The sequence below is a fragment of the Solea senegalensis genome, linkage group LG2, assembly GCF_019176455.1.
Source record: "Solea senegalensis isolate Sse05_10M linkage group LG2, IFAPA_SoseM_1, whole genome shotgun sequence".
Classification (NCBI taxonomy): domain Eukaryota; kingdom Metazoa; phylum Chordata; class Actinopteri; order Pleuronectiformes; family Soleidae; genus Solea; species Solea senegalensis.
This window is the reverse complement of record NC_058022.1, coordinates 34574982-34589958: the sequence shown is the minus strand read 5'-3', so window position 1 is coordinate 34589958 and position 14977 is coordinate 34574982. Positions and strand designations below refer to the sequence as shown.

The following is a 14977-nucleotide window of genomic DNA, read 5'->3' as shown; positions in this document are numbered from 1 at the left end:
AGTTTATGGGATTGATTCTTTTATTTGAAATATAAACTGTGACGTTAAAGAAAATAAAAGCTGGCTCAGACGGGGAGCCGGCTGAGCTGCGGCGTCATGCGCTCCTCTGACGCCTCCAGTCTGGGTCTGATCCAGGTCAGGTACCGGGACAGTTTGGTGAACAGCAGGCTGTCGCCGTGGCAACCTGAGGACGTGGAGATGAGCAGTCCGGTGAGGAACGCCGTCCCCTGCTCCACCGTGGCTACCGGCGCGCCCGCTAACACGCTGCCGCATGGCCTCCTGCTGACCTCTGACCTTACGTCAGACACAGACGGCGTCTCGTTCTCAGTTGGTAAACTGTTCAGCGGCGGCCGGCCTCCGTGTTCGTTCACTGAAGTGCTGTTCCTCTTCCTGTGGACGCCATGTTGGAACAGAGAATGTCTGCCTGACCTCGCCGCCGTCGTCACGGCGACCGTCCTCATGCAGAACATCTTGTTGCTGAGCGGGTGTGTCGCGTCCAGCTCGTCGCGACACTCGTCCAGCGTCAGGTAGAGCAGCTCCTGGCTCCACTGCCTCGCGGCGACGCCCGTCCTCCCAGGATGCATCAGGATGTTTTCGCTGAAGTCCTTGGTGGGCAGGCAGAGGTGGATGAGGGCGGGGCCAAAGCTCACTGGCTCTGCCAGCTCGAGGAGGGCCAGGTCGTTGTCATGACGACCCAAACGGAAGCGGCTGTGCACGTACAGTGCCTGGACGGACACGGGCATCCTGTTTCCTAGGAGACGAGAGTTGTGATGTCAAAATAAAATATCGTTGAGCTTTTATTTTGTAGAGACAGCTTCTATTCTAATAAAAGCCCACAGAAGGATTACATTTTGAAGGGTAAAGTCAGTTTGTGGACGGCTAGATTTGGCTTTTATTTTGAAAGGTAATGTCAGTATGTGGACAACTGATTTGGCTTTTATTTTGAAAGGTAAAGTCAGTATGTGGACAACTGATTTGGCTTTTATTTTGAAAGGTAAAGTCAGTAATGGGCAACTAGATTTGGGCTTTAATTTTGAAGGGTTAAGTCAGTATGTGAACAGCTAGATTTGGGCTAAAGTTGTGCACCAGTGGTCACGTAGAAGCTAGAAGGTTGGAGGTCAGATTCTGACCCCTGGAGGAGGCAGTGGGCGGCGGTCAGGACAGAGCGTCGACCCAACAGCACGCCGCTGCATAGCTCCGCCCCCTCAGTGTTCATCAGTGACACCTGGAGGCAGAAACACAGCTGTTAAAGGTACACACACACACGGTCCTGTGCTGTGATTGGCCGTTACCTGCCAGGGACAGTTTCCATGGCGACACATTGACGTGGTGCTGTTGCCGTGGAGACGTCCACACGGGAAGTCCACTGTGGACACAAACACACCGTCCTGTCAAGGTTTTTGTTAAAGTGTGGGGGCGGGGTTTGTTGTTGTGGGGGCGGGGTTTGCGGCACCTTCGGGCACACAGCTGCGTTTGTCGGTGTGTAGTTTGAATCCCGTCGTGCAAGAGCAGGTGAAGACGTCGTACGCCGCCGCGCACAGCTGCTGACATGCGGTCGGACCGCCGGTCGGACAAGCTGCAATCTCTGTTGCCATGGAAACGTCAAGTTAAAAAAAGTGTTGCTCATAGACCGCACCCATCTCATCTCTGGGAGGCAGGGTCGTGTGAGGTTGTGGGTGTGGTCTGACCTGGTGTGGTGACCTGTGGTGCAGTCGGCAGCCACTGTGCTCTGCGTGTGACTCCTCCCACAGCTCTTTGCTCACAGATTGGTCCAAAGTGGTGGGCGGGACATGAGCACTGGAACCCGCCCACTTTGTCGGTACAGTTTCCTCCGTGCAGGCAGGGGTTTGGTTCACACTGGTTCCCGTCTGCACGCCATCGTTCAAATAAAGTTTATTCAAAACTTGTTTTATGTGTTCATAAATAAAAATAAATATAGTGTAATGTAATATATATATAATTCTGTAATAATGAGAAGTATAACATCAGTAAATGTGTTAAATGATGATTAATGAGTCTAAAAGTCAAACTCGCCGTAGTAGACGGTCCAGAAGGCGACCTGTGGAAGAGTGTCAGCTGTTTACTAGTTTGTTAATAATCAGTGGTGATTATCAAAGACGTGATGGTGACGAACCGTCTTATCCAAGTCTTCAAAGTATTCTCGTGCCTCCTCAAAGTTGCACAGCTCCTCGTGACACTCGCGCTCCAGGTTTCCCTGAAGGAACTCCTCCAGCAGGAACATGTTGGCTCGTTTGGACCGAAGGAAAACACTGTGAGCCTGACGGAACACTGACACACACATACACGTACAGAGTGACTTGTGGGGCCCGGGCACTCACACAGCAGCGCTGGGACTTGAAATTGTTCTTCTGAATGAATCGTATTTGTACTAAAACGTTGGGGAAAACTGAACCTGTCAAAAAAAAATCATAAAATAAGGGAAATACACAGAAATGCTACAAAATGGCTCAGTAGCACCCCCAAAGGTGAAACCCGGTAGGACCAAACCAAAACTAAGTTGCACCAAATTTCACCAAACTTGGTGTAAACGTCTCACAGCCCGAGACAAACAAAAAAGTCTACTGGGACCATGGCGTCCACTCAACAGGAAGTCATCCATTTTGAATTTGGCGTCCATCTTGGTGAATAAACAAACTCATCAGAGCGCGTTAATAATTGTGCAAACAAAAAAACATGTCATTTTGTACTGGACACATCAAAGATAAAAAATTGTCAAAGGGTCTCACAGATTCAAAAGGGGCGTGGCCACGACAACCATCTGCAAAACAGGAAGTGCTCTATAACTTCATGCATGATGCGAGAGGCGGACCTTGAACACGTCTCCAAACATGAACCTGAGCCATGAAACAGGAAGTGGCCTGTAACTTTGCTGTACATTGACCCATCTGCTCGAAACTTCACATGTGAGATAAGAGCACATGAAAACTGAATCAAGGGCATAGCGCCACCTGCTGGCGGGGTGGTGGCTGCTTTAAGCTTTATTTTACACATCAAAATCAGTTTTTCAGTTTTTTTCATGAAGTTTCCTTTAATTTAAATAAAAGATGACTTATTATCATTATAATGAATGATAGTTTAATTAATGACAGTGATCCTGATTTGTCACATAATCATTAAGTGATACACGTCATAATTAATCCATCAATAAACATAAAAATGAACGGAATCATTTTGAAATATTAACGTTTGCTTAATAATCAATATTCATATCATTAATATACTGAGTATGAAACATCATTAACATAATACATGTAATGTCATATAAACCATAATATACTATAACAACATAATGTAATTTAATATAATCTCATATTAACTCATTAACCTTTTATTTTTATTATTACATTTTTTTTCTAAAATAGAAACAGAGTTAACTGTACTTAATGCATTTATAATCATTTACTAACAGTTAATTTTTTAACTAATAATTTGTTGAATGTATTAATTATATATTATTCAACTTTGAACTAACAACTGTAAATGCTTTCCTTTAGTTAGTTTATTATAATATATTATATATAATAATATATAATATTATTATAACATATAATAGCAGTAATTACTAACTATAATAAAGTATTTATTAACCATTATAAAGGGCATGTTAATAAACATTAATTCGGCTTTATAAGTGGTTAGTTGTTTCTTATGTATTTGTACGTCTTTGTTCCCACTTTGAAATGCGGGTTAATAAATGGTTAATAAACACTAACTTACAGTTAGTTAATGCTTATTTAGTAGCAGTTATTACTGCGTAAACAGACATTAGCTCTAGCTTATGAAATAACATTTTGACTTCCGTACATGTCGGATAAACCTGGAACACAATAACATCACATGATTGACTGAAGTCTCCGTGATCGTCTCCACGTCTCACACACTGGACATAAAGGTCAGGGGTCAAATGTCCTACCTTGTCCTTGGATGAGAACCTGAAGGAGACAAAGGAGGAAACAGAGAGGAAGAAGAGACGCTCGGCAACAACGAGCCGACATGATGCTGACCGCCATGACACACTGACTCCACGCACACACACACAGACACACACACACACACACACATACACACCAGTGACTCATCGAGTCAATGTGACAAGATGTTTATATAAAATCGTTATTTTGTAGCATTTATGCTAAAAAAAAGTGACATTGAATCATTCAAGTCGATGAGTTTTTATTCTTGTTTGTTTTTTCAAACTTTGTTCCTGTTGTGGACTCTAACCTGTCCCCCGTCCCCTGTCCTTTCTGTCTCTGTCCCGTTGTCAAACAAACATCAATAAACACGACATTTGTTTGAGGTCAACACACAGTGTTTCATCACAGCCATTAATAATTAAATAGAACTTTCAAATATTTTCTCACTAAAATCAGAAAAGTATCAGAATGTTAATGACATGAAAGTGTATTTCAAATTAGTTTTAATGCATTTATTTATAATCGGACTATGAATTCTCAGAAAGGACAAAAAATCCTAACATTTTTCATGAAAACCAAGTTTTTATCAGACTTAAATAGATATCCTTTGAAAAAAAGCACAATACTTCATATGTGTATACACACACAACATAATATCAATATTTTAAATGTATATTGTTGACATTTTTTGTTGAATTTCTGGAACAAAAGAAAATGAACAGACATGTTTGTTTACAATTTTTTAAAATAATTTTTATTTTCAGTTTTACCATCTTTTAATTTTTTTATTAATAATAATAATAATAATAATAATAATAATAATGATCATAATAATAATACAGATCGTTAACCTGTTGTGTTTGTGATTATTATCTTGGTTAGGGTTAGCTAACGCTTGTCCCTCAGGGGACGGTGGACTGGAAATGCTAAAAAGAAATGAACAAGTTAATTAGAGTTCACGGACACGACAACATTAATGACCGCGTCTTTAAAGAAAATATAAAAGGATCGAGAACAGATCCCTGAGGAACACCACAAGTAATTATTGACACTGTCATTGCTTCAATTCTTTACCCATTTTGCCCCCAAGTGGCCAAAATGGGTTAAGAATTGAAGCTAATCTGATCGTTTTCACTTATGTCTTTTATGGTCCGTTCACACCACAGTGAGTAAGTCGCAAGTGAATGAGAATTTTGCATAATTTCACTCTGCAAAGACACAAAATTTGTGTTGATTGCGATTATGTTGACTTTAGTTTCCAACATCGATAAAACCCAGTGCTCATCACTCAGACTAATGTCGGGATCAGACGACACAAATTCAGACTTACACAATGACCGGATGTTTAGTGTAACACAAGGTCTCCTATGACTGGCTCCTGGATGTTGACCAATAGGGGAATGGAGTGCACTGACACAGCGTAACATGAAGACATTCACTGGGTGAAGAGGTGGAAGCTTTGACAACAGCAACGTCTCCTTAAGAAACGACCACGACAAAAGTCAGTGGGCGTCACTCATTGGTAGCCATGATTGACAGGTTGCCCCGCCTCACCGATGACGTACGTGACCTATGTCGTGAACGATGATAGGTCAGGGGTCACTCTTATAGTGTTAGCAGTCCCCTGAACAAGACACAGCAGCAATCCATGCCACTGTGGTTAATAATCTGACTGATGTGAAAGAGAGACACATCGTGTGGTCTGATCCCGGCATAAGTCATGTGACCTGAAAAACGTCTGTGTGTTTGGTGTGAACGCATCATAAAACATCGTTAATGTGTTGTCACGTGTTTCTGGAACTTGACTGTCAATGAGTGCGACGCGTAGAATACATGATGATATAAAACATGTGGTTGATTTCTTCTCTGCTGAGTTCACTGTCTCACAGAACCAGCCTCTCGATGGCGCTGTGGTGCCTCTTGACCCTGCTGCCGCTCTTCTTTTTGTGCACCATACTGTCCATTCCGTCACGGATCCAGCGGGTGTACTTGGACACCTGGGTGTAGACACCATACTTCCCTTTGCGTGCGCAGCCTTCACCCCAGCTCACGATGCCTGTGACAAAGTACGTGTCGTGGTAGCGGGTGACATGCGGCCCGCCACTGTCGCCCTGACAGGCGTCCTTGGGTGTCGTGTGGTAGCCTGCGCAGAACATACGCTGGGAGATTCGGAACTGGGTGGATTCCATGCAGGTGTGCCGATCCACGTAGGGTAACGTGAGGCGCTGCAAGATGGTGGACGCCTGCCGACCCTCGCCGAGGCGACCGAAACCACTGACCATGCCGTCTGGCTGCCGCATCAGCACCTGAAAGAGTATTGTGTTATTATGTTTGTGAAACATTTACAGCGGTTTTTACTCCAGTGTTTAGAGAGTCACCTTCTCCGCAAAATCCTGCTCAGGCAAACATGCCGGGACGATGAACCTGGAGAACTGTATTGGCTTGCTGAGTTTGATGAGTGCGATGTCGTTGTGGTAGGTCTGTGGTTGGTATTTAAAGTGCGTGGCGATAGCCTCCACGTAGTGTGTTGCTTCATTACCGTGATCCACCAACGTGTCAAACTCACCTGAGGGAACATTCATTATAATAGTACGCTTTCAAGAGAGAGAGTTTGTAGGAATTAAATGGAGATCAACAGACCAGAAAGATGAAGCAGACCTACCGAGTTTAACGTAGATGTAACGGGATTGGTTCATGCAGTGGGCGGCGGTCAGGATGATGTACTCGTTGAGGATGGTTCCTCCACAGAAGCCAATATCATCCTCATTCAGGAGGAGAGCCTGCAAAGACGAGATGGTACTGAAGACTCAATCTTTTAAGGTGTTGGTACAGACACACTCTGGGACCTGGATTTACATGATAATAGACTATAAGGCATCAAGGACACAGTCACAGTGTGTCCAAGGAGACGAGACTTTTCCACCCTTGTTTTCTCATAATTCCTACCTGCCATGGACATTCTCCTGGTGGACAGTCTTCTCCATTGACAATTCGGGTCATACTGGCCATCTCAGGGTTGATCAGTTCCTCTAAGATGATGTGTTCTGGAACAATTTCAATCTGGCTGTGGTTTCCTGAGGACGTCATGTCTTTGGAGTTGGAGTTCGGGTCTGTCGTGTTGAACCCTGTCGTATTTCCCTCTGTTACGTTCGGTCGAACGTACCTGAAAACAGTCCGGGTGTCTTTGGTGACGATGGCACCACACTTGAAGGTCTCTGTAGGAATTAATTTGAAGTCTGAGTTAGATTTGGATTGTCTCATCTGGAGGTTTGTCCTGATGCCAGTGCTACAAATACTCTGTAGCTCACCAGTCAGAAATGACCCACAACATTTCACATCAAACCACAACAACAACATCGTCTGAACTTGAGCATCTTACGGTTGGAGTGACAGGATTTATCGTCAGACGCCAGGAAATATCCGTCAGCACAGGAGCACTGAACGTTTCCTTGCACCACTTTGCAGTAATGTTCACAGCCGCCATTTTTGGACTCGCAGAGCTCAGGAATCACTGCGAAGAACGAGAACACTGTCAAGACCAGACCAAACAGAAAAAGAAAAGTCTGTCCAGGCAAGACTGTCGATACGTACGACTCTGAAAAACACCGGAATACAATGTGCGGCAGCACCATGAAATACCTGCACACTACAACAACAACCTCATCACTGACCTGAATGTTTCCATCTCTAAAAGTGTATTTTAAAAGCTTTGTACTGTGGCTGCAGGAGGGACGAACACACTCTTAAGATATCAGATCAGATCTGAACTGTCCCTGAGGTCAACTGCCCCAAAGTTTCTTTACCGATCTGGCAGTTGAAGCCCTGGTACCCAGCCTTGCAGTAGCAGGAGTAAGTGCCAATCCCGTCTTTGCAGTGTCCTCCATGAGCGCAGGGCATCGACTCGCAAGCATCGCCATCTGCAGAGCAAACAAAGCAGATTTCACCCACTGTGACATCTAGTGGTGTAAGATGGTACAGCAGTCAGTGTTTCTGTCATATATCATCCAGTCGCAGGTTCATTACCCTAAGACCAAGACAACGCACAATGGCAGGTCAAGACCAAGTTTGACGGAGGCCGATTTTGTGAAGTGATTCATTAACGTCAGGAACATAATTGAAGGTCTGGGACACTCCACGCCCACAAGGACATTAAAGACAGCGTCTCTTGGAGAGGACAGACAGTATGGACTGTCTGTCCTCTCTGTGACTCCTAGGAATGGTTCCACAATCTTTTCTTTCCACAACACTCTGATGGCCTCCCTGATGACCTATGAACTTGCGTTGTGTCGTGATTGGTCAGGGTCATACTCGTCGTGTTGTCAGTCAAGAATCCACTGTGATTGATAATCTCATGATGACCTTTTGTGTAGTCTGATCCTGACATTAGTCCTGGTCTTGGCGTGGTCGTGATGATGCTAATCCAAACTTTCTTTTTATTATTTGAGAACCAACCAGAAAAAATCTTACCGACATATTTGTTCCAGAATTCATTCTGAAAAGCAAAAAGAAACAAATCTGTAAAAAATATTTAAATCTACGACATAAACTGTGGAAACTGAACATCTATGGAAATGTCAGGCTAACGCTACGCCAACACAGTCCGGGTTTGGTGGGTTATCACCGTTTTCTCGCCGTCTTCAAAGATCTCCCGCGCCTCCTCCCAGCTGCAGCGCTCCTCCATGCACTCCCGCTCCATGTTTCCTTGTTTCAGTTCCTCTAGAAAGGAGTTAGCTCGTCTCCGGCGGCTCAGGACCTGACTGGCCGCGCGGTCGTCCAAGAAGACTGAAGAGAGAAGTTCATTGTAAAAACGCTGTTGTCACGGGTAACGGCACATTTGTCCGTCGCTAACTTTGCGAAAGTGACCGCGAGTGCTGCTGGAACCTGCCCGACCAAAGTCGGAGAACTACGATTCGTTAGCGCCCGTGTTAGCGTGTTGGCGCGTTATTCATTCACACAAGAAAAGATTGGGAAAGTAAAAGCTCCGCCCACATTCTATCGCAACAATTCATCCGTTATTGTACCGATAAAAACATAAGAATGATAAAATGATGCTAAATAAACGGCCAATCTGCTAAATATGACATCACACACAACACATGACCAGGGTCAAGGGTCAGCAGCCAGCTGTCAATCATCTGCTCCACATTCTTGTTTTGTTGTTGTTTTTCGCTCACGTACCGTTAGCGGCGGTGGCAGCACTGAGCAGCAGGAGCCACGGGAACGAGTGGTGGAACCAGAACATGGTCCGACGATGAAGACGATGAAGACGAGCTCGTCTGTAAAAACCTGAGTCTGTCGAGTCGAGGAAACCAGTGAGATTGTGGAGGAGGCTGGGCGAGCGAGCATTGACCTGCACACACACACACGCACGGGGACTTCCCACCCTGATCACAGTGGGTGGGGCTTATCTGCAGCAGTCACTCACTGTAGAAAACTTGAAGTGTCCCTTTAATAACAGCAGTGACTCAGTGAAAGAGTTTTCACCACATTCATCAGAGGAGGAGGAGCCAGTTTCTCTGCAGAAGAAGGAATTCACTTCCTGTCTTCCTGTCTACCACTGACAGCTGGGGGCAGAGGGAGGGATTTACTGTAAACAGGATTTCGCAACAGTCCGACCTTTGACCTGCTCCATGTTTACACGTGTTTATGTTTAAATATTCAACAACACAATAATAAACACAAAAATGACATGAAACAAAATAAAAGTGATTCTTTGTTTATTGGTTTTACATCAGTTCATTCACAGGTTTTATTTTTTTTTATTACATTTATTATACAAAGTTAAATCACTTTCTGTTCCATGTTTTCAGCTAAACTTTGCTCCACCCTCTCAGTGGGCGGGGCTTTCATGGTGTTCTCCACCCACTCCACAAAGTTGGCCACATTGGTGTAAACCCCATAATACCCCGGCTGCGCACAGCCCCGCCCCCAGCCCACCACACCCGTCAGGAAGTGGGTGTCGCCGTACAGGGTGACAAGTGGGCTGCCGTCGTCGCCGCGGCAACTCTCCTGGCGTCCCTCCAGGTACCCGGCGCAGAGCATGTTAGCGGTGAAGTTGAAGCGCGCGCTCTGCGAACACTGCGAGTTTAAGATGATCGGAACGCTCATTCTGCGAAGAACGGAGGAAACAGGAACTCCCGGCGCCGGATCCTCGGCGTTCCCGCCGCTCGTCCGCTTTCCCCAGCCGGACACGGCGTGGTACCGCGTCAGCAGCAGCTCGCGCCGCGACAGCTCTGCGGTCGGCAAACACACAGGGATCACGTCGCGGTTCAGGGTCAAAGGTCGACTCAGCCGGAGCAGAGCGATGTCGCTGTCGCCTGTCGCCGGGTCGTAAGCGCGATGAGCCATCGCCATGGCGACGGGAATCCTCTGCTCTGTGCCGTCGTCGACGTCCAGGTTGATTTCACCTGGAGACAAAAACGTCTGTTGGCTACGGTGGAGGATTAGCGCCGACTGTCAAAGTCTTTGTGGGCGGGGTTACCTGCCACCACAGTGAGGTTTTGGGGACTGTTGCCATGGATACAGTGAGCGGCAGTGACGACCCAGTCAGAACTGACAAGGACGCCTCCGCAGTGACTCCGCCCACTTAATTGAACCAGAACCTGACGACAAACAAACTTTGTGATCAAATAAGAACTTTCCTGAACTCCAGCGCCACCTTCAGGACTAACTCACCTGCCAGGGACACTGTCCTCGAGGACAATGGTTTGCTCCGACCACTCTGGTCTGATCCAGGACGCTGTCAATCACACCTGTTTCCTGTGGGGTCACCTGACCACACGGAAACTGCACTGTAAAACAAAAAACACTGTAAAACAAAAGACACTGTAAAACAAAAGCCACTGTAAGAAAACACTGTAAAACCAAATAACACTGTAAATAAACATTGTAAAAAAAAACACTGTAAACCAAACAACACTGTAAATAAACATTGTAAAACAAAAAACTCTAAAATACACTGTTAAAACCACCACAAACACTGTAAAATACACTGAAAACACACTGTTAATCATACTCAAAATGAAATGTAAAAAAACAAAAAAAATACACTAAAAATGACAGGTATAACCAGCAGGTATTTTTATGTAGTATTTGTGCATAGTATTTGTACGTAGTATTTTTGTGTAGTATTTCTGCATGGTATTGGTACGTAGTATTTGTATGTAGTATTTGCATGTGGTATTTGTGCGCAATATTGGTATGTAGTATTTGTATGTAGTATATGTGCCTAGTGTTGGTACGTAGTATTTTTGCGTAGTATTTGTGCGTATTATTTGTACGTAGTATATGTGCGTAGTATTTTTGCGCAGTATTTGTATGTAGTATTTGTGTGCAGTATTTGTACATAGTATATGTGCATAGTATTGGTACATAGTATTTGTACGTGGTATTTGTGTGTAGTATTGGTACCTAGTATTTGTATGTAGTATTTGTGCATAGTATTGGTACGTAGTATTTGTGCGTAGCATTGTATGTAGTATTTGTGCATAGTTTTGGTACATAGTATTTGTATGTTGTATTGGCACGTAGTATTTGTACGTAGTATTTGTGTATAGTAGTTGTATGTAGTATATGTGCGTTGTATTGGTACGTAGTATTTTTGCGCAGTATTGATACGTAGTTATTTGTACGTAGTATTCGTGCGTAGTATTTGTACATAGTATTCTTGCGTAGTATTGGTATGTAGTATTTGCATGTGGTATTTGTGCGCAATATTGGTACGTAGTATTTGTGCATAGTATTGGTACGTAGTATTTGTGCGTAGTATTTGTACGTAGTATTTCTATGTAGTAGTATTTTAGTAAGTATACGTAGTACACGTAGTATTTGTACGTAGTATTCGTGCGTAGTATTTGTACATAGTATTCTTGCGTAGTATTGGTATGTAGTATTTGCATGTGGTATTTGTGCGCAATATTGGTACGTAGTATTTGTGCATAGTATTGGTACGTAGTATTTGTGCGTAGTATTTGTACGTAGTATTTCTATGTAGTATTTGTGCATAGTATTGGTACGTAGTATTTGTACGTAGTATTCATGCGTTGTCTTACCCTGAGCCACACACTGGCGTGCGTCCTCTCCAAGCTCGTATCCATCAGCGCAGGAACATTTGCGTCTTTCTGTGGAGCCGTCGCAGAAATGTTGACAGTGTCCGTTCTGGTAGAGACACTTGAGCGAGTCTTCAAACACTGAGGACAAAAACAAAGACGAGACAAGTTTTGTGAAATTTGGAACATCTTCGTTCCAGCTGTGACATACCTGCTTTCACCTCAGGGGGCGCTGCTTTTACGGCCTGCGTTTTATCAGTTCTGATATTTAGTGCCTAAAAAATTGTCAGTGTTTTGATAGTTGCATTATGAAAGGGTTGTACCATGTGACTTCCTGTGTGCAGCTGCTGTTCTAAATGCTAACTCACCGGTCTGACAGTGCCGTCCCTCGTATCCCTCTGGACACTGACACTCGTAACTCGTCCCCATGTGGACACACGCCCCGTTGTTTTTACACGGGTTCACCAGACAGGGGTCACGACCTCGCAAGAGAAAAAACCCCCACAGTAACAAAGAACAAAATGTAGCACTGATTGCGTGTTTTAATCCGTGTTAATCTGAAAACTTACGATCATACGTGGTCCAGAACTGCCTCTGAAGATCAAACACAAACATCAGTTAAATAGGGCTAAGGCTAACAGTCATGTCGTTACTGTTCCTGCTAATGCTAATAATGATGTTCTTGCTAACATCAGTGCTAATGCTAACACTCAGCTCTTGTCAAGATAACCTGTCTTCTATCACCAGACCTGCTCCATCCTCTCAGACTCACCTGTGGTTCCCGGGTTCCCTCAGGTTGCTGCACAGTGGCTCTGAGAATCCAGAGCAGTAACTAAGTCCTCAGTACTCATCCTGCTCGACCTATCAGTGGCGTCTGAGGATTCTATTGTCCACACTCCTGGTTCCAATCCTATCTCACTGGGCGTTCGTTCAGTGTGTCCTAGCTAGGACTGCACCACACAGCCCTGCCACGGGGGTGCCCCAAGGCTTGGTGCTGATGATACCCAGCTGTATCTGTCACCTGACGACCACACGGTCTCTCTCTGACGGATCTGCAGGGATGAAAGTCCATCACCTCCAGCTAAACCTCTCCAGAACTGAACTGCTGCTCTTCTCATCAGAACATCTGCATTCATATGCATTCTCTATCTCTGGCTCCTTCCAAGGTAGCAACAAGCTTCATGTTCATCATGTCGCTTCGGTCGCTGGGCTCTGTTCAATACAAGAAAAATCAGAGCGTACCAAACTCAACAGACTCCAGCTCCTACAGGCTTTGGTCATCTTCCTTTAGCCCCTCCCCTACACATTAGCCCCTCCCCTATGTGTGGAGCTTTTTAAATTTTTTTTATGTCATTTAGCAGACGCTTTTATCCAAAGCGACTTACAAAAGTGCATTTAAACATTTGGGTACAAATAAGAGCTAGAAGTAAGTAAGAGCTTCAAGTAGATCAAACTATGAAGTGCTCGTCATAAGTGCGATGTACAAGGTTTTTTTGGTTGTCGTCTTAGTCGAGGTAGAGTCGGAAGAAATGTGTTTTTCATGTCGATGGGGAGCTCGTTCCACCATTTGGGAGCGAGGACAGTGAACAGTCTGGAGTTCTGCGAGTGCCTCTGCGATCCTCTCAGTGAGGGGGCAGCAAGCCGGTTTGCCGATGCAGAGCGGAGTGGGCGGGCTGGGGTGTAGGTTTTGATCATGTCCTGGATGTAGGCTGGACCGGATCCGTTTGTAGCATGGAACGCAAGCACTAGAGTCTTGAAGCGGATGCGAGCAGCTACAGGAAGCCAGTGAAGGGAGCGGAGGAGCGGTGTAGTGTGCTTATTCCTCTTTTGTAAGTCAGGTTTAAATGTAAACATAAACAACCATTGCTAATATTGATGCTTATGCTAATAATAATGGTAATGTCAATGTTGATAATGCTATTGTTTAGGTAAATACTAATGTGTTTGTGTTTATAATCATGATAAAGCTAATAATAACATAATATTGTTCATATTAATGCTAATGTTTTAATGACGATGACGCTAATGTTAGTGTTTTTAATCACACTAAAGCTAATGCTAATAATGTCGTTAATGCTAATGTTTAGGTCAATCATTAGTGTGTATAATGATGCTAAAGCTAATAATACAATTATATTGTTGCTAATGTTAATGCTAATGATGTTAGCACAGAGGTGTTTCAGGCTGACCGTCTTGTCGTCGTCTTCAAACACCTCTCGAGCTTCCTCGTAGTCACAGATCTCCTCCACACACTCTCGCTCCAGGTTTCCCTGCTTCAGCTCCTCCAGGAAGCCGCTGTTCGCTCGACGCCATCGCTGCAGCACGCCGTTAGCCTCGCGCTGCTCCACAAATACTGAGGACCACACCTGACATGTCACCTGACATGTGAGCAGAGACACAGTTGGTTGCTACGGTTACTGAGTGTGTCTCACCTGCAGCAGCAGCAGCAGCAGCAGCAGCAGCAGCAGCGATAATCAGCAGCAGAGTCAGGACGGTGCAGCAGCTCCGCAGCAACATGACGACGCAATGAACCACCAAAACCAGCACCATCAGGCTTTAAAACAGAGTCATGACCACTCCCACTGATCACCTGACCCTCTGAGGAGAGACCACTCCCACTGAGCCCCAAAAAGGGTCAGTAAACACACCACGTGACCTCGTACAACCACACTTTAAAACAACCGTAACTAAGTTTTGAACCAAAAATCACTTTATTAACTTTGTGACAGGAGAGAGAGTTTATCTTCAGAGGTCAGAGGTCAAAGGGCCGAGTTTACACATGACACACACACACACACACACACACACTGTGGACTGAACACACTGATGAAATCACACACACACACACACACACAGAACATTGCAAAAACACCATCAAATCATTTAATGACGTTTAAAACTTTATTTAGGTCGTCGGTTTGGGTTTTTTAAGTCGTGTTTTTGGTTCTAAAAGTCGGACTCTGACATGTTTTTGGTTCTAAAAGTTGGACCGTG

General features: G+C 44.6%; 2 protein-coding genes across 2 annotated transcripts; both read right to left on the bottom strand.

Annotated features, from left to right (window-relative positions):
- Positions 1-12: 12 nt before the first annotated feature.
- Positions 13-4139, bottom strand: prozb (protein Z, vitamin K-dependent plasma glycoprotein b). Its single transcript, XM_044019479.1, has 8 exons — positions 3935-4139; positions 2135-2289; positions 2035-2059; positions 1689-1868; positions 1454-1585; positions 1293-1366; positions 1087-1225; positions 13-751 (listed from the first exon to the last, which is right to left on the bottom strand). The coding sequence occupies exons 1-8, from the start codon at positions 4098-4100 to the stop codon at positions 66-68; spliced, it is 1557 nt and encodes a 518-aa protein (XP_043875414.1). The 5' UTR covers positions 4101-4139; the 3' UTR covers positions 13-65.
- Positions 4140-4675: 536 nt separating this feature from the next.
- On the bottom strand, positions 4676-14521 carry LOC122783461. The gene is made up of 18 exons (XM_044048276.1): positions 14416-14521; positions 14173-14339; positions 12553-12577; positions 12352-12465; positions 11987-12124; positions 10611-10726; positions 10417-10537; positions 9726-10342; positions 9524-9558; positions 9114-9319; positions 8557-8717; positions 8403-8427; positions 7739-7852; positions 7315-7446; positions 6882-7150; positions 6598-6715; positions 6314-6501; positions 4676-6241 (listed from the first exon to the last, which is right to left on the bottom strand). Exons 1-18 carry the CDS (start codon positions 14498-14500, stop codon positions 5819-5821), a joined length of 3054 nt encoding a protein of 1017 aa, XP_043904211.1. The 5' UTR covers positions 14501-14521; the 3' UTR covers positions 4676-5818.
- Between the last annotated feature and the right edge of the window lie 456 nt (positions 14522-14977).